The sequence below is a fragment of the Danio rerio genome, chromosome 8, assembly GCF_052040795.2.
Source record: "Danio rerio strain M-AB ecotype USA chromosome 8, GRCz13ab, whole genome shotgun sequence".
Taxonomy (NCBI): domain Eukaryota; kingdom Metazoa; phylum Chordata; class Actinopteri; order Cypriniformes; family Danionidae; genus Danio; species Danio rerio.
The window spans coordinates 61,220,942-61,243,289 of NC_141028.1; the positions used below are offsets into that span (position 1 = coordinate 61,220,942).

A 22,348-nucleotide genomic window follows, 5' to 3' on the forward strand; every position below is an offset into this window, starting at 1 on the left:
GGGTAATGCCTTCTTCAGCACCATGGATTTGACTTCAGGGTTTTACAACATCCCACTCCATGACTCTGACCGGCGATACACTGCCTTCACTACTCCCATGGGGCTGTACGAGTATAATCGTCTCCCACAGGGCCTTTGCAATAGCCCTGCGTCTTTTATGCGCATGATGCTCAGTGTTTTTGGTGACCTCAACTTTACCAGTCTGCTCTGTTACCTGGACGATTTGTTAGTCTTTGCTCCATCTGAATCAGAGGCACTAAATCGCCTGGAGATCGTGTTTTCTCGATTGAGATCCAGCAACCTGAAGCTAGCTCCTAAAAAGTGTCACTTTCTGAGAAAGTCTGTAAAGTTTCTGGGACATGTGATTGATAGTACTGGTGTTTCTGTTGATGAAGAGAAAGTGAAAGTAATCTCTGCTTTTCAAAAAGAGGATTTAATGAAGGATGACAGAGTCACACCATTACAAAAGAAAATCAGATCATTTCTTGGTATGGTCCTGTATTATCAAGCCTTCATCCCAAATTGTTCACGGATCGCCAGGCCCTTATTCAATTTGACCACAGGCCAAAAACGTTCTGCGAAAAATGCAGGTGGCGGTAGGAGAGCAGGCACTTTTCGGGAGTTGACACCTCAGGACTGGACCCCAGACTGTGATTCGGCCTTTAGTGAATTAAAGACGGCCCTTGTTGACAGTGTGGTGCTGGCTCATCCAGATTTCGAACGTCCCTTCTTACTCTGTACTGACGCTTCGTTGGAAGGCTTAGGAGCTGTGCTCTCTCAAGTTCCTGTTGGTGAGGACTAGGCGAGACCGATAGCGTTCGCTAGCAAAGCTCTGAGTCGCAGCCAGACAAAATATCCTGCACACAGATTGGAATTCTTGGCTCTGAAGTGGGCGGTGTGTGACAAGTTCAGTCACTGGCTTAAAGGCCATGAGTTTACAGTGTGGACGGATAACAATCCACTGACATACATCATGACCAAGCCAAAACTGGATGCATGTGAGCAGCGCTGGGTCTCGAAACTCGCTCCATATTCATTTGAGATCAAGTATGTTCCTGGGAAGCTTAACGTTGTGGCAGATGCACTCAGTAGGGATCCGTTCACCAGGCCAGTGAGTCAGCGGCTTTTGTCAGAGCCCTATTCAGATCTTTTGAGACATGTGCACAGTGTTGACGATGGAAATGTTCAAGAAGTGTTCAGACTTACCTGTCAACCGCAATCAGTGGAATCAGGTCCTGTTGAAGTTGGGCTGGATACATCAATGTCCACTGATGACGTGTCTTCCATTCTGTCCTCCTGCGATGAATGGGAAACAGTTACTGAATGTAGAGCAGCATCAATTGCAGAACATCTTGACTCTTTAATCAACAGTGATGAAGTGTTTCATTCCCTTTCTCTTGCCGACTTGCAAGACCATCAGCACAAAGACCCTGTCATTGCTAGAGCGTGTTATTACATCGACAGAAAGCGCAGACCATCAAGACGTGAACGGGCTAATGAACACCTGTATGTGTTACGGATCCTTAGGCAGTGGGACAAACTTTCAGTGCTTAATGGAATCTTGTACAGAGCAATTAAAGACCCGCTCACGAAACATAAGAGGTTTCAGTTCATCTTACCTGAATCTTTGAAACGTCAAGCTCTTTCCGGCCTTCACGACCTGGCTGGTCATCAAGGGCAACCACGCACTTTAGCCTTGGCACGTCAGAGGTTTTTCTGGCTTGATATGGAGCGTGATGTGCGGAATTATGTGAAGAAGTGTCCCAGGTGCGTCTTCAGCAAAACTCCTGAGCCTGCTGCGAGAGCCACTTTGGAGAGTATTAAAACCACAGCCCCATTGGAGCTCGTTTGCATTGACTTCTGGTCTGCTGAGGACCGACACAATAAATCTGTGGATGTTTTGGTGATCACAGATCACTTCACGAAACTAGCACATGCTTTTCCATGTCAGGACCAGACAGCAAAAACAGTAGCCAAGAAACTGTGGGATAGCTTCTTCTGTGTTTATGGATTTCCCCAACGCATCCATTCTGATCAAGGTGCTTCATTTGAGAGTGAATTGATGGCTGAGCTTCTTGCGCTGGCAGGTATTGACAAGTCTAGAACCACTCCTTACCACCCAATGGGGAATGGTGGTACTGAGCGATTTAACAGAACATTAGGTAACATGCTGAGGTCTCTTCCACCTAGACCTAAGCAGAAATGGCCGCAGATGGTACAGACCATGACATTTGTGTACAATTGCACAGTGCACGAAACAACGGGGTTTGCCCCTTTTTATTTGATGTTTGGCAGAGTGCCACAGCTGCCAGTGGACCTAATATTTCAGAGTGTTCTGCGAGATAACTCCATCTGTGATTACGACCAGTACGTTCAGTCGCTCATCGTTGACCTTCAGGCTGCTATGTTGGTAGCACAGACAAATTCAGCTCACAAACAAAGACACCAGTCCAGTCAATACAACAAAAGAGCAAAAGGCCTACCTCTTGCCATTGGTGACCAAGTGCTTGTAGCCAACAAGGGATGTAGGGGGAAACGGAAACTTGCTGACAAATGGGAACCTGTTGTATACACTGTTGTTGCTGCAAAACCATCCATACATGTCTATAAGATCAGTGACAGAGCTGGTATTGAGCGTACAGTGCATCGCAATCTACTTTTGCAAGTGAACTTTCTCCCCTTGCCTAATACAGACTCTGATGGTCCTGGTCTGGAGGTTGCTGGATCACTTACCTGCAGTGTCGCTCCACAGTCAGACTTAACAGGCTCTGATGGTCTAACTGCCCGAACAAACAGTGATATTTGCTCTGATGTTGAAGAGATTGAGCCTGCTGAGGACACAGATGAGGGACTGAATGAGGCTGAGGGCCTCTCACAAGTTGACTGCATGTCCAATGTCTCCAATGCTGCTACATGCAATGATGACCGCACTAGTTCATGGGTGCATTCTCAGTTGCCTAGCCAACAGGTGCCAAATTCACCTCTTCCAGTGCCTGTGGCCGATGACTGCACTGTGGCTGGTGCTGGTGCAACCCTGTCTCCCCCACAGTCTCTCCCTGATTGTGTCTTACCTGTTGTACAGAATCCTGTAGTAGATCCAAATGCAGCTGATCATTACTCTACCAGGTTTGGGAGGATTATTAAACCAGTGTGTAGACTTATTGAATCAATGGTTCAAATTGAAACCCTGTTGAGTTCAGATTCTGGGTCTGCAGTTATTCATGTCTGAATTTAAATTTCAGCCCCAAATTCCTGAAGGTTTTGGAATTGAGTGTTTTTCTCCTATCTTTCTGATATCTTTCTTTAACGCACTGTGGTATAAGTTTACAAGGTGTAATGGGCACCTTGATAATGTCTATAAAATGTGCTGAAATTTGGCCAATTTCTAAACATTTTTATCCTTTTATAGGGTAGCTTTTAATGCTGTCTGTCTTCACATATTTTTGGTGTGTGGACCAAGTAATTCTTATGACCAGTGTACAGAGTTTTTCACGTTTTCTCAGAATTTTGTGTAATTCTAGGGGGGTGAGTGTAACAGGTATGAAAATTATAATTCGCTTTAAGTATAGAATTACACAAAATATGTGTTTTATCTAATGTGTTAGTAAGTATACCTGAGGAGTTTGTTAGTGTGTGTCTTCTCCTTTAAATTTCTAAGGGAGCTCACGCTGTTTAATTTCCTGTTTTGCGCCCCGCCTCTTCCCTTTCTGGACTGATTATGCATAGGAGAGGTGGGTGTCTGCTAAGCTCCAATTAATCTTTAATCATCTTTACTTTATAAATAACTTTTATAGCTAGTTTTCATGTTTAAATAATATTTATACCTTTATTTTCACATATATTTCATTATTTTTGTGTTATCACTTAAATTGAGGTTTTGATTAACTTTAGCCTAACTGAAGCATGTGAATGCTAAATGCATTGCACTTTACTTTTAACAGAAAAGCTGTAAAGGGCGAAGACACACTGTAAAAGCTGTGCTTTTTGATTAATTCTCAGGTATGTTTTGTCACTTTGTTAATATTGTTTGGAGCTTTGTTCTATCTTTCTCTTCATCTCTTCCCTTTCTGGACTGATTATGCATGGGAGAGAAAAGCTGTAAAGGGCGAAGACACACTGTAAAAGCTGTGCTTTTTGATTAATTCTCAGTGAGTAAAGAGCCGTCACAACTGCAGATCTCCGACTGGTTATTCCATAATAAAACAAAGAAAACACAACGCAGAACCGGTTACATATATATATATATATATATATATATATATATATATATATATATATATATATATATATATATAAGTCTGATGGACGCTCAAACGATACAGACTGATGACATATGGATGATATGGTCAGTCAGACGTCTAGTGGGATTGTTTATATTTTTATATATCAAATTTCTATATACGGATAATAGTCTAATAATAATAATAATAATAAATCACCGTTTTATACATTAGAGTAAAGCCAATGTGAACTTGCAGTTTGAAATGCTGCATTATTGTTTTAAAAGTAGGCCTAAAATGTCTCCTTTGACTCCTTTATGCAGTAAACGTGTAAAGTTCGGTGAAGTGCATCATTAGCTCCCTAAACACTAATAACCAACAGCTGCTGCTGAGTTTACAGGTGTGTAAATGTGCTTCCGCTCAGTTTGGCGCGTCTCATCCATTTTTCCCGCGGTTTTGTTCAGCATTTCGTCATCGCGTGGCATCATTTGGTAGCGGATCCTCCTGAGGACAGAAACAGAGCAGAGGAGAAAGAGAAAGAGGATGAAAGAGAAGACACGACACTCTTCTTTCAGCGCACTTCATCCGAGGAAACACACGCACGCGCACACACATGCACGCGCGCGCACACACACACATCTGTTGTTCATCCGCTGCTCGCTCCGCACGGCAGTACAAGCATGAAGTGTGTTTTCTGTCGGCTGTTTGTCCTCCTCCTGTGGATTATTAATGATTCAGGAATATGTGCGTCTCATCAAGGGATCCCCCTGTCAGTGTGAGTACACTTTATTTAGATCATTTCGCGGTTACAGTAGTGATGATGATGATGATATACCGGTGTTCTACATCTGCACCTCAGATTTCATTCTCATTTATTATAGCGCTGATATTCTGATTTCGTCCATCTGTGAGTGCATTCAACTTTATTTTTTCGCCTGTATTAATTCATGTTAACAATAACAATAAATGTTCATGATTTTAGTCATTTTCCACCAACATTTCTTAACTTTTCTTTTGATTTTAAAGTTTTAATACATTTTAAATCTGACAAATAGCTTACCATATACATTTATAACTTATTATAGCGCTGCTATACTGATTTTGTACATCTGTGAGTACATTTCACTTCATCTTTTCGCCTTTATTATAGTGCTGAAATTATAGCCTATTGATATTAGGCTATATTCAATAATGCTGACAATGAAGGACATATCAAATGTTGCTATCACAAGAAATGTTTATGAATTTAGTGTTTTTTTGTAATTATTTTTTAATAATAATAATAATAATAATAATAATAATAATAATAATTATAACAACAATAATAATAATTATTAGTATTTTATTTTTTAAAAAATTATTATTATTTTATTTTTACTTTTACTTTTGATTTAGAAATTTGTTATATATTTTAAATTGTATAATAGTTTACCATATAGATTTAAAACAATATTGCAGCATTTCACCCTGCAAGTTCACATTAAGGTAAACTGGCTTTACTCTAATGTGAAAACAGTGATTTATTATTATTATTATTATTATTATTATTATTAGACTATTATGCGTATATAGAAATTTGATATATGAAAATATAAACAATCCCACTAGACGTCTGACTGACCATATCATCCATATCATGTCTGTTTTGCCTCAGTCTGTATCATTTGAATGCATGACAACTTCATATATGGATTTCATATTACAACATACACTCATTATATATATATATATATATATATATATATACACACACACACACACACACACACACACACACACACACACACACACACACACATACATACATACATACATATATATATATATATATATATATATATATATATATATATATATATATATATATATATAAAATTTGGCTTAATAAATTTTTACACCAAAATTTTTAAACTTTTTTTCTTTTGATTTTAAAGTTTTGATATGTTTTAAATTTGATGAACAAACTATATAAGGCGGCACGGTGGCTCAGTGGTTAGCACTGTCGTCCTACAGCAGGAAGGTCGCTGCTTTGAGTCCCGGCTGGGCCAGTTGGTGCTTCTGTGTGGAGTTTGCATGTTCTCCCCGTGTTGGCGTGGGTTTCCTCTGGGTGCTCCGGCTTCAATTTAGTTGATGAACTAAATTGGCGGCGAGGCAGTGGCGCAGTAGGTAGTGCTGTCGCCTCACAGCAAGAAGGTCGCTGGTTCGAGCCTCGGCTCAGTTGGCGTTTCTGTGTGGAGTTTGCATGTTCTCCCTGCATTTGCGTAGGTTTCCTCCGGGTGCTCCGGTTTCCCCCACAGTCCAAAGGCATGCGGTACAGATGAATTGGGTAGGCTAAATTGTCCATAGTGTATGAGTGTGTGTGGATGTTTCCCAGAGATGGGTTGCGGCTGGAAGGGCATCTGCTGCGTAAAAACTTGCTGGATAAGTTGGCGGTTCATTCCGCTGTGGTGACCCCAGATTAATAAATGGAAATGAATGAATGAACTAAATTGGCTGTAGTGAATGAATGTGTGTGTGAATAAGTGTGTATGGGTGTTTCCCAGTTCTACTGGAAGGGCATCTGCTGCGTAAAACATTTGTCGGCATTTGTTGAACTGTCTAACCATTCAATGTTGTGCACATTTTTCTTCATGCGTGATACTTAGTCAAGTTGCACTGCTTTCATTCCCGTTGATTGCAGTTCTGTTCATTTTATGTTTCTCATAACTATTTCTTTCTTCATTCCAGTGTGAAACTTTGGGCTTCGGCGTTTGGCGGAGAGATAAAATCCATCGCAGCTAAATATTCAGGCTCTCAGCTGCTGCAAAAGGTAAACTGAGCTGTGCTGAGCTGTGCATTTACAGCAACACCGCCACAACCAAACTGTGCAGAGCAAGGGCGGACAGTACACTTGGGTTGAATATTGAGTGTGTGTGTTTGTGTGTGTGTGTGTGTGCTTCCGTCGTCCTTTTTACATTATATATGCATTTTCAAATCAGCTTTTTCGCAAGCAGTTTTTTTTATTGTATACATTAATTTCTCTTATTATCTATATACCTTAGAGCACAGGTGTCAAACTCCGTTCCAAAAGGGCCGCAGCTCTGCACAGTTTAGTTTCAACCCTAATTAAACACACCTGATCAAACTAATTGAGTCCTTTAGGCTTGTTTGAAACCTACAGGTAAGTGTGTTGGAGCAGGGTTGGAACTAAACTGTGCAGGGCTTCGGCCCTCCAGGAATTGAGTTTGACACCCCTGCCTTAGGGTGTGTCTTATTGCATATAAAACAACAGACAGCAGAGTTTATGTCTCAAAAGCTCACGACAGCAAATGTTTAAATGTGGATTTAGCGTATTTTAATAAGTTAATCAGGTTTCAGGTGCTGTATGTCAGTTGTTGACTCTTCTTAATTATAAGAACACCATAAAATGTTTGCAGACATTGAGGAAACATGCTCAGTGAACATTCTTGTTTATCAGAAAAACAATGCTGAAGTCAGATATTCTGCGTCAAACGTGTGTATTCCATGTTGGAATGTCTGACTTTGCTTTGATCTGTGTGACTCCGCCCACTGCCACTTTAGCCAATTATACACTCACCGGCCACTTTATTAGGTACACCTTACTAGTACCGGGTTGGACCCCTTTTGCCTTCAGAACTGCTTTAATCCTTCATGGCGTAGATTCAGCAAGCTACTGGAAATATTCCTCAGAGATTTTGCTCCATATTGTCATGATAGCATCACACAGTTGATGCAGATTTGTCGGCTGCACATCCATGATGCCAATCTCCCGTTCCACCACATCCCAAAGCTGCTCTATTGGATTGAGCTCTGGTGACTGTGGAGGCCATTTGAGTACAGTGAACTCATCGTCATGTTCATCAGTCTGAGATGATTGAGCTTTATGACATGCTGCGTTATCCTGCTGGAAGTAGCCATCAGAAGATGGAGACACTGTGCTCATAAAGGGATGGACATGGTCAGCAGCAATACTCAGGTAGGCTGTGGCGTTGATGCTCAATTGGTACTAATGGACCCAAAGAAAATCTCCCCCACACCATTACACCACCACCACCAGCCTGAACCGCTGATACAAGGCAGGATGATCCATGCTTTCGTGTTGTTGAGGCCAAAGTGTGAGCCGAGCATCCGAATGTGTCAGCAGAAATGGAGACTCATCAGAGCAGCAACGTTTCTCCAATCTTCTATTGTCCAGTTTTGGTGAGTCTGTGTGAATTGTAGCCTCAGTTTCCTGTTCTTAGCTGACAGGAGCGGCACCCGGTGTGCTCTTCTGCTGCTGTAGCCCATCCGCCTCAAGGTTGGACGTGTTGTGTGTTCAGAGATGCTCTTCTGCAGAGCTCGGTTGTAGCGAGTGCTTATTTGAGTTACTGTTGCCTTTCTATCAGCTGGAACCAGTCTGGCCATTCTCCTCTGACCTCTGGCCTCATCAACAAGGCATTTGCGCCCACAGAACTGCCGCTCACTGCATATTTCCTCTTTGTCGGAGCATTCTCTGTAAACCCTAGAGATGGTTGTGCGTGAACATTCTAGTAGATCAGCAGTTTCTGAAATACTCAGAGCAGCCCGTCTGCCTAAATCCTCTTTCTTCCCCATTCTGATGCTCGCTTAGAACTGACCATGTCTACATGCCTACATGTCTAAATGCATTGAGCTGCTGCCATGTGATTGGCTGGTTAGAAATTTGCGTTAACAAGCAGTTGGACAGGTGTACCTAATATAATGAACGTTGAGTGTTTTTCAGCACACCGGGTTGCCAAATAGTGGAAAACAGTGTTTTTAATTTCAGTCATGAAGGCTCTCAATATATGTGGATAGAGTTGAAAATGTGCCCTCTGGTGGACAGAAGCAGAAGCAGCAATGCGGATTCACAGTTATAAAAATACACATGAGGTGGTTTTTAATTAGCAAATAATGCTAATGTTACAAATGTCAACATTAGCTGAGTAGTTTAAAGTTTAAGGCTCGATCATCAGGCACACTCGCTCCGGTTTGTGTCGTCAATCTGGCAACCTTTGTGTAACAAAAACCTTCAGTATTTTGAATTTGCACAGCAATACCTACTTCAACCACTAGGTGTAAATCATACATACTAATGTGATATACCGAAATGCGCTTAAAAATAGCAAACCTAGCTATTTACAGTAGATTCAGAACATTTTTTTGTTTTAAACGTGACCAAATAAACAGATTATACTCATTTTTTTGCGATCAGGGTTGATATTGGAGGGTTGTAATTGCAAGCTTTGAATAGCATGAATGGCATATCAATGTATCACTGTCAGATATACTCTTTTTAAAGCCGTTCTCTCTATCAGTATAAGGTTTTTATCTTGTCCTGTGGTGTCTTTTACCAGTAAAGTGAGTGTGTGCTCGTGTTTTTGCAGTTCCCTGTGATCACACACACACCAGCACATGTTCTGTACACACGCATACACACAATCTACGCTAATTAAACCACCCACGAGCTTCAAGCCCGCATCGGTGTGTTGGTTTGTGCTCGTGATCTTCCTTCTCATCCAGGTCAGTGTGTTATTATGAGAAAAGTAGGATCTGTAATGGGTCAGAGGGCTCTTATGAGCAATCAGTGTGCTTTGCGTGCAATATTTAGTTTAAATTCACCTCTTATTGCTTAATCCTGTGTGCCGTATGTACAGTTCAGGGATTTATGGCAGTCAGCAACCAATTTAATGATCCAAACTGAACAATTAATTGGTAAAGGTGTATTTAAATGTGCATCAGTGTTTCATCTGTACGCTTGCAGGGTAAATCATTCAGGTTTTGAGTCATTTGTGTTGCCAGATCTCAGCAGAAAAAACAGCATTTATGATAAAGCTAAATAAATGCTTTATATTGAAAATTTATATTGCATCCCACGCCTGTTTATTTGTGTCAGTTAATTTAAAGTTGGGATTTATTTATAATCTGAAAGTTTTTATTAGTGTATGGTTTAATAGGAAAATATGTTTGGTTGACTATCAGAACATCTGCATTCTGAGGGTTAATTTTTTGACAAACTCACCTTTTTAAAGTTGTCCAAAATAAGTGTTTAGCAATGCACATTACTAATTAAAATAACACTTCAGTATTATGTCAGTTTGGTGATTCATCCACAATATTCTTAGCCTTAATATTCTTAATATTCAATATTCTTACTGTTAGTTTGCTATGAAAGAATGATGGACAAAAAGAAAGGCCCACCCCCTACTTAATATTCAGTTACAGTTGTAAGTACATCACCGTATAGAAATAAAGCCCCACCCCCACTCAATATTCCGTTTCAGTTGGAATTACATCACCATATAGAAATAAAGCCCCGCCCCCTGCTCAATATTCAGGTTCAGTTGGAAGTACATCAGCATACTGAAATAAAGCCCCGCCTCCTACTCAATATTCAGGTTCAGTTGGAAGTACATCAGCATACTAAAAATAAAGCCCCGCCTCCTACTCAATATTCAGGTTCAGTTGAAAGTACATCACCATAATAAAATAAAGCCCCGCCTCCTACTCAATATTCAGGTTCAGTTGGAAGTACATCAGCATACTAAAATAAAGCCCCGCCCTCTGCTTAATATTCAGGTTCAGTTGGAAGTACATCAGCATACTGAAATAAAGCCCTGCCTCCTACTCAATATTCAGGTTCAGTTGGAAGTACATCAGCATACTGAAATAAAGCCCCGCCCTCTGCTTAATATTCAGGTTCAGTTGGAAGTACATCAGCATACTGAAATAAAGCCCTGCCTCCTACTCAATATTCAGGTTCAGTTGGAAGTACATCATGCAAATAAGCTCTGCCCCTTCTTAATATTCAGTTTCAGTTGAAAGTACATCAACGTGCTAAAATAAAGTCCGCCTCCTACTCGATATTCAGTTTCAGTTGCAAGTGCATCAACATACTGAAATAAAGCCCCGCCCCTACTTAATATTCAGGTTCAGTTGGAAGGATATTGAAATGAACCTTGCCCCTACTTAATATTCATGTTCAGTTGGAAGGACATCAGCATACTGAAATAAAGCCCCGGCCCCTAATCAATATTCATGTTCAATTGGAAGTCCATCAACATACTGAAATAAACCCCGCCCTTATTTAATATTCAGTTTCAGTTGCAAGTACATCAACATACTGAAATAAACCCCGCCCTTATTTAATATTCAGTTTCAGTTGCAAGTACATCAACATACTGAAATAAAGCCCCACCCCCTACTCAATATCCAGGTTTAGTTGGAAGCACATCAGCATACTGAAATAAAGCCCCGCCCCTAATTAATATTCATGTTCAATTGGAAGTCCATCAGCATACTGAAATAAACCCCGCCCCTACTCAATATCCAGGTTCAGTTGGAAGCACATCAGCATGCTGAAATAAATGATGCTCCATACACTAACAGACGGATAGTTTACAGGAATGACTGCTGTATTTAAATGCATGGTGTCACTCCAAAAACTTTAGTGTGTGCGTGCGTGTGTGTGTGCATGTGTGTGTGTGTGTATGTTGGTATTGCTTTTTCTTCAAAAAGGCAGTGTGACAGTTGGTGGTGTGTGTGTGTGCTGCTAAGTAAAGCGGATGGCAGCCCGAGGGGCAGATTATCTGTGTGACGCTTTAAAAAGAAGAAAGCGAACATGCCTGGTGAGTAGACAGAAAGGCAGCGAGGAGAAAAACAGAGCGGAGGGCATCAGAGGAGAAGAAAAGGAAAGAGGCGTATGACAGGAGCCCAGAGGAGGAGATGCGTGCCGAGAAAGAGGAGAGCAGAGTGTGGAGTAATGTCAATGAACTGGTGTAAGTGTGTCCCCAGGCCGTGTGTGTGTGTGTGTGTGTGGATCTAGTATTCATCATGTTGAGGGAACCAAATGTCTTGCGTATAGAAATACCAGTAAATTCTGACCTTACGGGGACATTTTTCAGTCTCCATGAGGAAACCGGCTCATAAATCAGACAGAATGAAGTGCTGTGAGTGCAGAATGTTTGTAGTGAGGGTCGAGTTCATATACAGTCTGTACAGTAGAAACATTAGTACAGATATGGAGAGAGCCTGTGTGTGTGCACGCATGTATTTTGCGTGTGTGTGTGTCTGAGTATGTGTGTGCATGTATTTGGGAGTGTGTGTGTGTGTCTAAGTGTGTGTGCATGTATATGTTTGTGTATGTGCATGTATTTAGTTTGTTGTGTGTGTGTGTGTGTGTGTGTGTGTGTGTGTGTGTGTCTGTGTGTCTAAGTGTGTGTGCATGTATATGTTTGTGTATGTGCATGTATTTAATTTGTTGTGTGTGTGTGTGTGTGTGTGTGTCTGTGTGTCTAAGTGTGTGTGCATGTATATGTTTGTGTATGTGCATGTATTTAGTTTGTTGTGTGTGTGTGTGTGTGTGTTTCTGTGTGTCTAAGTGTGTGTGCATGTATATGTTTGTGTATGTGCATGTATTTAGTTTGTTGTGTGTGTGTGTGTGTGTGTGTGTGTCTAAGTGTGTGTGCATGTATATGTTTGTGTATATGCATGTATTTAGTTTGTTGTGTGTGTGTGTGTGTGTGTGTGTGAACTCATCAGAGCAGCAGTGTCTGGGCATGGATGATAGCGGACCCTCAGGTGGTTTGAGCAGTGATGGAACATTAAGGCCTGGAGCAAAAGAACGGCTGAAGAACTGGAGCACACTGCAGAAGAGAGTTCAGGCTGATCAGTGCGGGACGGAAATGTGCTCCAGTCCCCATCCCCATTCACTCTCACACTATATCCTCATCTTCATCATCCTCAAAATAATCTGCATCATCATCAGTCTCATCACCATCTTCATCATTCTAGTCATCTTAATCACTCGTCTTCATCATCATCCTCATTATCCTCAACATCATCTTCATCCTGAACATCTTCATCATCCTCACCATCTTCATCATTGTAGTCATCTTAATCACTCATCTTCATCATTCTTGTCATCCTCACCCTCATCATCTTCTTCATTATCTTCATCATCTTCAACATCATGTTCTTCACCCTTAACATCTTCATCATTCATCTTTCTTATCTTCAACTTCTTCATCCTCAACGTCATCTTCATAATCTTCATCCTCCTCAACATCATCTTCATCCTGAGCATCTTTTTCATCCTCAACATCTTCATCATTCTAGTTATCTTAATCGCGCATCTAATCATCTTGATCCTCAACATAATCTTCATCATCTTCATCATCCTCAACATTGTTCTTCATCCTGAACATCTTCATCATTCTCACCATCTTCATCATTGTAGTCATCTTAATCACTCATCTTCATCAATCTTGTCATCCTCACCCTCATCATCTTCTTCATCATCTTCATCCTCCTCAACATCATCTTCTTCATCCTGAGCATCTTTTTCATCCTCGACATCTTCATCATTCTAGTTATCTTAATCGCGCATCCTCATCATCTTCATCGTCAACATTGTTCTTCATCCTGAACATCTTCATCATCCTCGACATCTTAATCATTCTAGTCATCTTAATCACTCATCTTCATCCTCATCCTCAACATCTTCTTCCTCAACATGTTTTTCATCCTGAACATCTTCATCCTCAGCATAATCTTTATCATCTTCATCATTCTAGCCATCTTAATCACTCATCTTCATCATTCTCATCTTCACTGCCATCATCTTCATCCTAATCTTCTTCACTCATCTTCATCCTCATCATCATCATCCTCAGTCTTCATCCTCATTCTTGTTTCAACTGAGCTTGCTTCATTCTGCTTCATCATCATCATCATCATCACACATTAAACAGCTCATATGATCATTGCATCGGAGAAATCTCATGTTTCAAGGTTAAATCAAGGGAAACTGTGTGTGTGTGTGTGTCTCACAGGAAGTGATCAATCTCCTTTCCAGATCAATAAACCTATTCAACTCAGTGTTTATATGCTGAGCGCATGTTCAGTTCTTTATAGACATCTTCCATTTCTGACATGTGAAAATCATTCATTCATTCATTCATTCATTCATTCATTCATTCATTCATTCATTTTCTTTTCAACTTTGTCCCTTTATTAATCTGGGGTCGCCACAGCGGAATGAATCACCAACTTATCCAGCATGTTTTACACAGCGGAAGCCCTTCCAGCTGCAACCCATCATTGGAAAACATCCATACACACACACTACAGCCAGTTTAGTTGATCAATTCCCCTATAGCGCATGTGTTTGGACTGTGGAGAAACCGGAGCACCCGGAGGGAAACCCACGCCAACACAGGGAGAACATGCAAACTCCACACAGAAACACCAACTGACCCAGCTGGGACTCGAACCAAAGACCTTCTTGCTGTGAGGCGAGAGCACTACCCACTATGCCATCGCGCTGCCCTTTTTGATAAATATATATATATATATAAACATTGAAAGAATCTGGTGTTTCTGTGTGGAGTTTGCATGTTCTCCCTGTGTTAGCGTGGGTTTCCTCCGGGTGCTCTGGTTTCTCCACAGTCCAAACACATGCGCTATAGGAGAATTGATCAACTAAACTGGCTGTAGTGTGTGTATGTGTGTGTGTGTGTGAATGAGTGAGTGTGTATGGGTGTTTCCTAAGAATGGGTTGCTGCTGGCAGGCCATCCGCTGTGTGAAACATGCTGAAATAGTTAGCGGTTCATTCCACTGTGGAGACCCCTGATTAATAAAGGGACTAAGCCGAAGGAAAATGAGTGTATGGGTGTGAGTGTTAATGAGTGTGTATGGGTGTTTCCCAGTACTGGGTTGCAGCTGGAAGCCCATCCGCTGTGTGAAACATGCTGGAATAGTTAGCGGTTCATTCCACTGTGGAGACCCCTGATTAATAAAGAGATTAAGCCAAAGGAAATATGAGAATGAGTGTATGAGTGTGTGTATATGAATGTGTGTATGTGTGTTTCCTATTGCTGGGTTGCAGCTGGAAGGTCATGCGCTGTGTGATGCATGCTGGAATAGTTAGCGGTTCATTCCACTGTGGAGACCCCTGATTAATAAAGGGATTAAGCCGAAGGAAAATGAGTGTATGAGTGTGAGTGTTAATGAGTGTGTATGGGTGTTTCCCAGTAATGGGTTGCAGCTTGAAAGGCATCAGCTGTATAAAACATATGCTGGAATAATTGGCGGTTCATTCTGCTGTGGCAACCGCTGATAAATCAGAGACTTAAAGGAAAGAAAATATATTATCACATATAGTTTTGTTTCTGCTAATGTCTGTGCATCACATAAACATAGTAAATATGTATAACACACAAACACACGTCAACACAAGTGTTTATTTTTAATGTTATTAATCTTTGCCCAACATTAATTTTCAGATGCAGATTCAGAGTTTTAGTCTTGTTTTTTCTCCAAATATCTCAGAACTCTTAAATTAAGAAGATAAGCAGTGACTGTAGTGTTGTTTTCAGAAATAATGAAGTCTGTTTTTGCTAAAACTAAGTGAGAGAAAGCATGATCTGCAGTGTGCTGATATATAAAGCATATACTGTATAGCTCAATTAAATAAAGTGTTTTCCTCTGTGTATGTCAAACAGAACAAAGGCAAACCGTGTGCTTTAAACCGTCCGCATGGCCGTACGCCCTGTGTGAAATGTGTTTATATAATGGCTCCTAATGACTCTGAAGCGCAGAGTGTGGAGTAATTAATGTTTTAAAGGTGTCCTGCTGTAGTAGTCCTATTTTTACAGTGTGGAGGTGCGTTTGCCCACACAACACTCCTGCACTTCAACTATTAGAGCCACTGCAGAGTTCACACACCTACTGGAATCAAGCCTGTGTGTGTGTGTGCGTGTGTGCGCGTGTGTGTGTGTGTGTGTGTGTGTGTGCGTGTGTGTGTGCGCGTGTGTCTGTGCGTGCGTGCGTGTGTGTGTGCGCGTGCGTGTGTGTGCGCGCGTGCGTGCGTGCGTGCGTGTGTGCGTGTGCGTGTGTGTGTGTGCGCGTGTGTGTGCGTGTGTGTGTGTGCGTGTGTGCGTGCGTGCGTGCGTGCGTGTGTGTGTGTGTGTGTGTGTGTGGAGGATAATATTAAATTACTTTACTAATGCATTTCAACACAACTGCTGGAACCACACTGGAAAAACATGTGTAAATGAGCAGTTTTGCATATTTAGTGATCGATGTTTTTAATTTTCCCTGTTCTTTTCTGCTTTTGAGTTGCATTATAGGATCTTGATCTTTCTTTTGGTTACTTTTAAACTTAAAGTTGAGTTGTTGAGCATTTCTAATAGTTTGCAGTGTGTGTTGGTGCTGTCTAGGGTGGACCATTTATATGGATACACCTTAATAAAATGGGAATGGTTGGTCATATTAGCGTTAGGCAAACTTTTCAAGATGGGTGATGACCATGGTGGCCATTTTAAAGTCGGCCATCTTGGATCCAACTTTTGTTTTGTTTTCATAGGAGGAAGGTCATGTGACACATCAAACTTATTGGGAATTTCACAAGAAAAACAACGGTGTGCTTGGTTTAAACGTAACTTTATTCTTTCATGAGTTGTTGACAAGTTTCTGACCACTTGTGTTCAATGTGCTGGCCATTGTGTTGGATTGTCAATGCAAGCCTCTTCTCCCGCTCTTCACACACTGATAGCAACACCGCAGGAGAAATGCCAGCACAGGACTCCAGTATCCGTAGTTTCAGGTGCTGCACGTCTTGTATCTTCACACCATAGACCAGGGGTCACCAATCTCGGTCCTGGAGGGCCGGTGTTCCTGCAGGGTTTAGCTCCAACTTGCCTCAACACACCTGCTTGGATGTTTCAAGTATACCAAGTAAGACCTTGATCAGCTTATCCAGGTGTGTTTGATTAGGGTTGGAGCTAAAATCTCCAGGACACCGGCCCTCCAGGAACAAGTTTGGTGATCCCTGCCATAGACAATTACCTCCAGATGACCCCAAAGATAAAAGTCTAAGAGGGTCAGATCGAGAGACCATTCAGCTGGCCCACGACCACCAATCCACTTCTCAGGAAAGTGTTCATCTAGGAATGCTCTGACCTGACTTCCATAATGTGATGGTGCACCATCTTGCTGGAGAAACGTGCCCGCTTCAGTGCATACAGAGGGAAACACATCATCATAGCAATGTCAAATATCCAGTGGCCTTGACGTTTCCATTGATGAAGAATGGCCCCGCTATCCTTATTGTCTGTGGTGTGAGGATACAAGATGTGCAGCGCCTGAAACTACGGATACTGGAAGCCTGTGCTGGCATTTCTCCTGCGGTGTTGCTATCGGTGTGTGTATTACATGACGGTAATAGTTCGATTAAGGTGTTTACATGTTTGTTCGCACTTCAATATTGCGACTATAATCGGCGTACTCCACACATCTCATTAGGACCTTAATCTGATCAAATTAATGAACAATCACTGTTTACATGGTGGACTCTTAATCAGAGTACTGTCTTAATCGAACTAGAATCGAATGATTGGTGTGAATACTCACACTTGGTGAAATCAGGATGGTTTCATTCTCTCTGGTTTCTCATTGGATGGTAACGCTGCTTTATTCAGCAATCTTTTATTCAGGTTTTGTGCATGAATCTAATTTGCATCTTTGCATTGAAGCGCAGCTACTGAGAATAATGTCCTGGTGGAGGGTTTGAGCGTGTGCCGTTCCCCAAACCTCATCATGAAAGCAGCAGATTGTTGGTAAATGGATTCCCTCACACCCTGTTCACGGGTCATTAGCGGTGTTTCTCCAGGGCTCCTCCATGCCTTCCTCCATGATCATTTTCCTCCGCTCGCGTTTGTTCCTCTCTGCTGGAATATCTCTTTCATTTTGAAGGGAAATGGTGGAGAGGGGAACCAAATCTCCCGCAGAACCACTCATTTTTAACCCGTCTGGATCGGCTCTGTTTAATAACTCCAAACTTATTCTGTAACCCAGAGTTTGTTTCATTAAAAGTTCTTCATGCTGAAGTAAAATGCAAGAAGGCCTCTGGTTCAAGTCCCGTCTGGGTCAGTTGGCGTTTCAGTGTGGAGTTTGCATGTTCTCCCCGTGTTGTCGTGGATTTCCTTCGGGTGTTCCGGTTTCTCCCCAGTCCAAACACATGCGCTATAGGGGAATGAGTAGTGCATGAGTGTGTATGGGTGTTTCCCAGTACTGGGTTGCAGCTGGAAGGGCACTTGCTGCGTAAATCATATGCTGGAATAGTTGGTGGTTCATTCCGCTGTTGTGACCACTGATGAACAAAGGGACTAAGCTGAAGAAAAATAATTGAATGAATAAAATGCAAGCATGTGCATGAACACACACACACACACACACACACACACACACACACACACACACACACTAATTTGCATTTAAGCATTTAGCAGATGCTTTTATCCTCAGCAACTAACAAACAAAGAGCGAAAGCATTTAGTCAAAGAACAACAACATTCATTATCTTCAGTGCCAAAGCAAACTCAAGTGCAGAGAAGCAGAAGACTGTGTGTGTGTTTGTGTGTGTGCATGTGCGCTTGTGTGTGTTTGTATATGTGTTTTTTTTAATGTGAATATGTATGTGTGTGCGCGTGTTTACAGTATGTCCTTTAGGCTGGATTTATTAGTCATTTAGGGCGGTGCTATTAGTCGTTTTAGGGCGGGGGTATCAGTCCTTTAGGGTGTAGCTATCAGTCATTTAGGGCAGGGCTATCAGTTATTTAGGACGGGGCTATCAGTTATTTAGGGTGGGGCTATCAGTTACTTAGGGTGGAGCTATCAGTTATTTAGGGGAGGGCTATCAGTTACTTAGGGCGGGGCTATCAGTTATTTAGGGCAGTGCTATCAGTTATTTAGGGCGGGGCTATCAGTTATTTTGGGCGGGGCTATCAGTTATTTAAGGTGGAGCTATCAGTTATTTAGGGGAGGGTTATCAGTTACTTAGGGTGGAGCTATTAGTTATTTAGGGCGAGGCTATCAGTTATTTAGGGCGGGGCTGTCAATACTTTAGGGTGAAGCCCTCAGTCATTTTTGGCCGGAGCCCTCAGTCATTTATTGTGGGGCTATCAGTAATTTTTTGTGGAGCTATCATACATTTAAGGGTGTGGCAATCAGTCTTTTAGGGCGGAGCTATCAGTTATTTGTAGCGGAGTTAAGCTGCGGTCACATTAGAGTTTGAGCATGCGATATTCTGTCGTGCGGCACTGTGAAAAGGGGCGGGATTAAATAAGCTTATTAGATTATTATAAAAAGCGAGCGATTGCTCCATGTTTTAAATTTCTGTCCAGAGAGGTCATGTTTTGATCCTCCATTGTTCTCACGCAGTCAAGTGATGCGATTTCGCAGGTCAGAGTTCCCCAAGCTTGAACTTTGCACCGCAGCCACCTGCGAAACTTGACGCATGACCCTGCGTTTCCGGGCTGACGCATTCGCGTGCGTATGAATGGAAGTCTATGGGAGGAAAAGCCCAGTGTGACTGCAGCTTTATCAGTTTTTTAGGGCAGGCCTTTCAGTCATTTATGAAGGAGCTATCAGTACTTTAGGGTGGGGCTATCAGTCGTTTAGGGCGGGGCTATCAGTCATTTAGGATGGGGCTATCAGTCATTTGTCATGAAGCTATCAGTCAATTAGGGCGGAGCTATTTATGCCGAAGCTTTCAGTCATTTAGGGGGCGGGGCTATCAGTCGTTTAGGGCAGGGCTATCAGTCATTTTGGGGGCGGGGCTATTTGTAGTTTAGGGCAAAGCTATCAGTCATACATCAAAGAGCAACAACATTTATTATCTTCAGTGCCAAGCAAACACACGTGCAGAGAAGCAGAAGAGTGTGTGTGTGTGTGTTTGTGTGTGTGTGTGTGCCCTTTTGTCCGTGTTTCTATATGTGTGTGTTTTATATAAATATTTTTTTTAATATGTATGTGTGTGTGCATGTTTGTGTGCATACGTGTGTGCGTTCGTGCTTGTATGCGTGTGTGTGTGTGTGTTGCTTGTGTACAGTATATGTGTGTCTGCATGTTTGTGTTTGTGTTGGATTGTCTCCAGAACAAATCACTGTTATACAAAGACTTGTCTAATTACCCTAACTTTACCCTAATTACCCTAGTGAAGCCTTTACATGTCACTTTAAGCTGAACACTAGTGTCTTGAAGAATATCTAGTCTAATATTATGTGCTGTCATCATGGAGAAGAGAAAATAAATCAGTGATTAGAGATGAGTTATGTATAAAATCTGTATTTTCTCCATTATTCAGCTCTAGGGAAGCACACAGGAGCACCAGTAACTTTGTCTTCAGCTGCATTAGTTTTGGTTTAATTTTAAATTGGTGATTGACGTGCCGAAAACTCAGATAACATTAAACTGTGGCTGATGGGATTTATTTATGGCTCTCCTCACTGTTCTAAAGCCCTGCTAATTCACAGAAAATAGGAGCTGAAGGCACTAAAACTAATTTCCCAATTAAAAATCAATTTCACAAGCGGAGATGAATATAGACACTTTACAGGAATACATCAACAGTTCCATCATCTGGGGTTAAAAAGTTCCTTAATTCAATCTTAAAACAAATATTTCAGTGAAAGATGCAAATATACAAACACTTCTTGAACAAAGAAAAGAAATAAACTAATGACATTAATGATTGGGAGAGTTGCTTGTATTGCAGTGCTTGTTATAAACGGTGGATCTGCACTTCATTATTTTGTAAGAAGTTGATTTACCTTCATTTAATCTTTTTTTAAACATTCCTTTAATCAAATACCAGAACCATCCCCCTCGAAACCACGTTCCTCACCTCTGGTCACATGGAAAGCCTTTTGGGCTGGACTGTCATTCGTTTAGGGCGGAGCTATCATTTCTTTAGGGCAGGACTATCAGTCATTTAGAGTATGGTTTTCAGTCTCTTAAGGTGGAGCTATCAGTCATTTAGGGTGGAGCTATAAGTCATAGAGCGAGACTCGCAGTCCTTTAGGGCGGGGCTGTCAGTTATTTAGGGCGGGGCTATCTGTTCTTTAGGGTGGAGCTATTAGTCATTTAGGGCAAGACTCTAAGCCCTTTAGAGCAGGGCTATCAGTCAATTAGGGCAGGGCTATAAGTTATTTAGGGCAGGGCTATCAGTATTTAAGGGCGGGGCTTTCAGATATTTAGGGCAGGACTATCCATTATTTAGGGCGGGGCTATATGTCCTTTAGGGTGGAGCTATTAGTCATTTAGGGCAAGGCTATTAGTTATTAAGGGCAGGGCTTTCAGATATTTAGGGCAGGGCTATCCGTTATTTAGGGCGGGGCTATCTGACCTTTAGGGTGGAGCTATTAGTCATTTACGGCAATATTCTCAGTTCTTTAGAGCAGGGCTCTCAGTCAATTAGGGCAATGCTATTAGGTATTTAGGGCAGGGCTATACGTTATTTAGGGCGGCACTATCTGTCCTTCAGGGTTGAGCTATTTGTCATTTAGGGCAAGACTATCAGTACTTTTAGGGCGGGGCTGTCAGTTATTTAGGGCGGGGCTATCTGTCCTTTTGGGTGGAGCTATTAGTCATTTAGGACAATATTCTCAGTTTTTTAGGGCAGGGCTATTAGGTATTTAGGGCAGGGCTATAAGTTATTTAGGGCGGGGCTATCTGTCATTTAAGGCAGGGCTATCAGTTTTTAGGGTGTGGCTCTTTATATCATCAGTTAATACCAGGCGGCAGCGTCCCGCTCTCCTTCGTGAAGATAATACTGAAGTAACTGAAACTGCAATTCATTAAACCTCCACTAGTCCTGGCTCTAAAATAGAGCAGACTTCTATAGAGCGCACTGTTGTAATGGCCAACTTTATAGCAGGAAAAAAAGGTGTTTACAGCCTGGTACAAAAGACGATTTTGGTTTATATAGCTAAAATTACCCTTCATGACAACTGTGAGAGGGTGAATTATTTTTATAACTCATCCGTTTTCTTTATATTGGGTTTTATTAGGTTTGCATAATTAAGGGCGTGGCCACTTGAGTGACAGCTAGGTCTCGCTGGTCGCCGTCACTTCACCTCCGCTGATTCCGGCTGATTAGCTGCTGAACTCGGCATATTCATTCGATCTTTGTGTTGTTTTATGTGGCTTTACACAGTCAGTCGCCTTTTGGGATTATTTCCTACAATTATCAGATGATACGGGATGCTGAGTGCACTTAATTGTGCTCACAAACCCTTCACGTGCCCTCCATTTCAGTACAGTGTTCTGCTAAAGTGCATCAATAGTC

The 22,348-nt window shown here is 41.7% G+C and overlaps 2 protein-coding genes across 3 annotated transcripts in view; both read left to right on the top strand.

Moving 5' to 3' along the window:
- mmp23ba (matrix metallopeptidase 23ba) overlaps positions 1-22,348 on the top strand; it is a 568,642-nt gene that overhangs the window by 131,318 nt on the left and 414,976 nt on the right. The gene's annotated exons all lie outside the window — the stretch shown is intronic.
- The window catches only part of cacna2d3a (calcium voltage-gated channel auxiliary subunit alpha2delta 3a), a 104,967-nt gene continuing 87,271 nt past the window's right edge, over positions 4,653-22,348 (top strand). For both annotated transcript variants that reach the window (XM_087265618.2, XM_087265619.2), the window contains exons 1-2: positions 4,653-4,995; positions 6,948-7,029. In XM_087265618.2, coding sequence (XP_087121744.1) covers positions 4,901-4,995; positions 6,948-7,029 — 177 coding nt within the window. In that variant the 5' untranslated portion in view covers positions 4,653-4,900. The remainder of the gene's footprint in view (positions 4,996-6,947; positions 7,030-22,348) is intronic.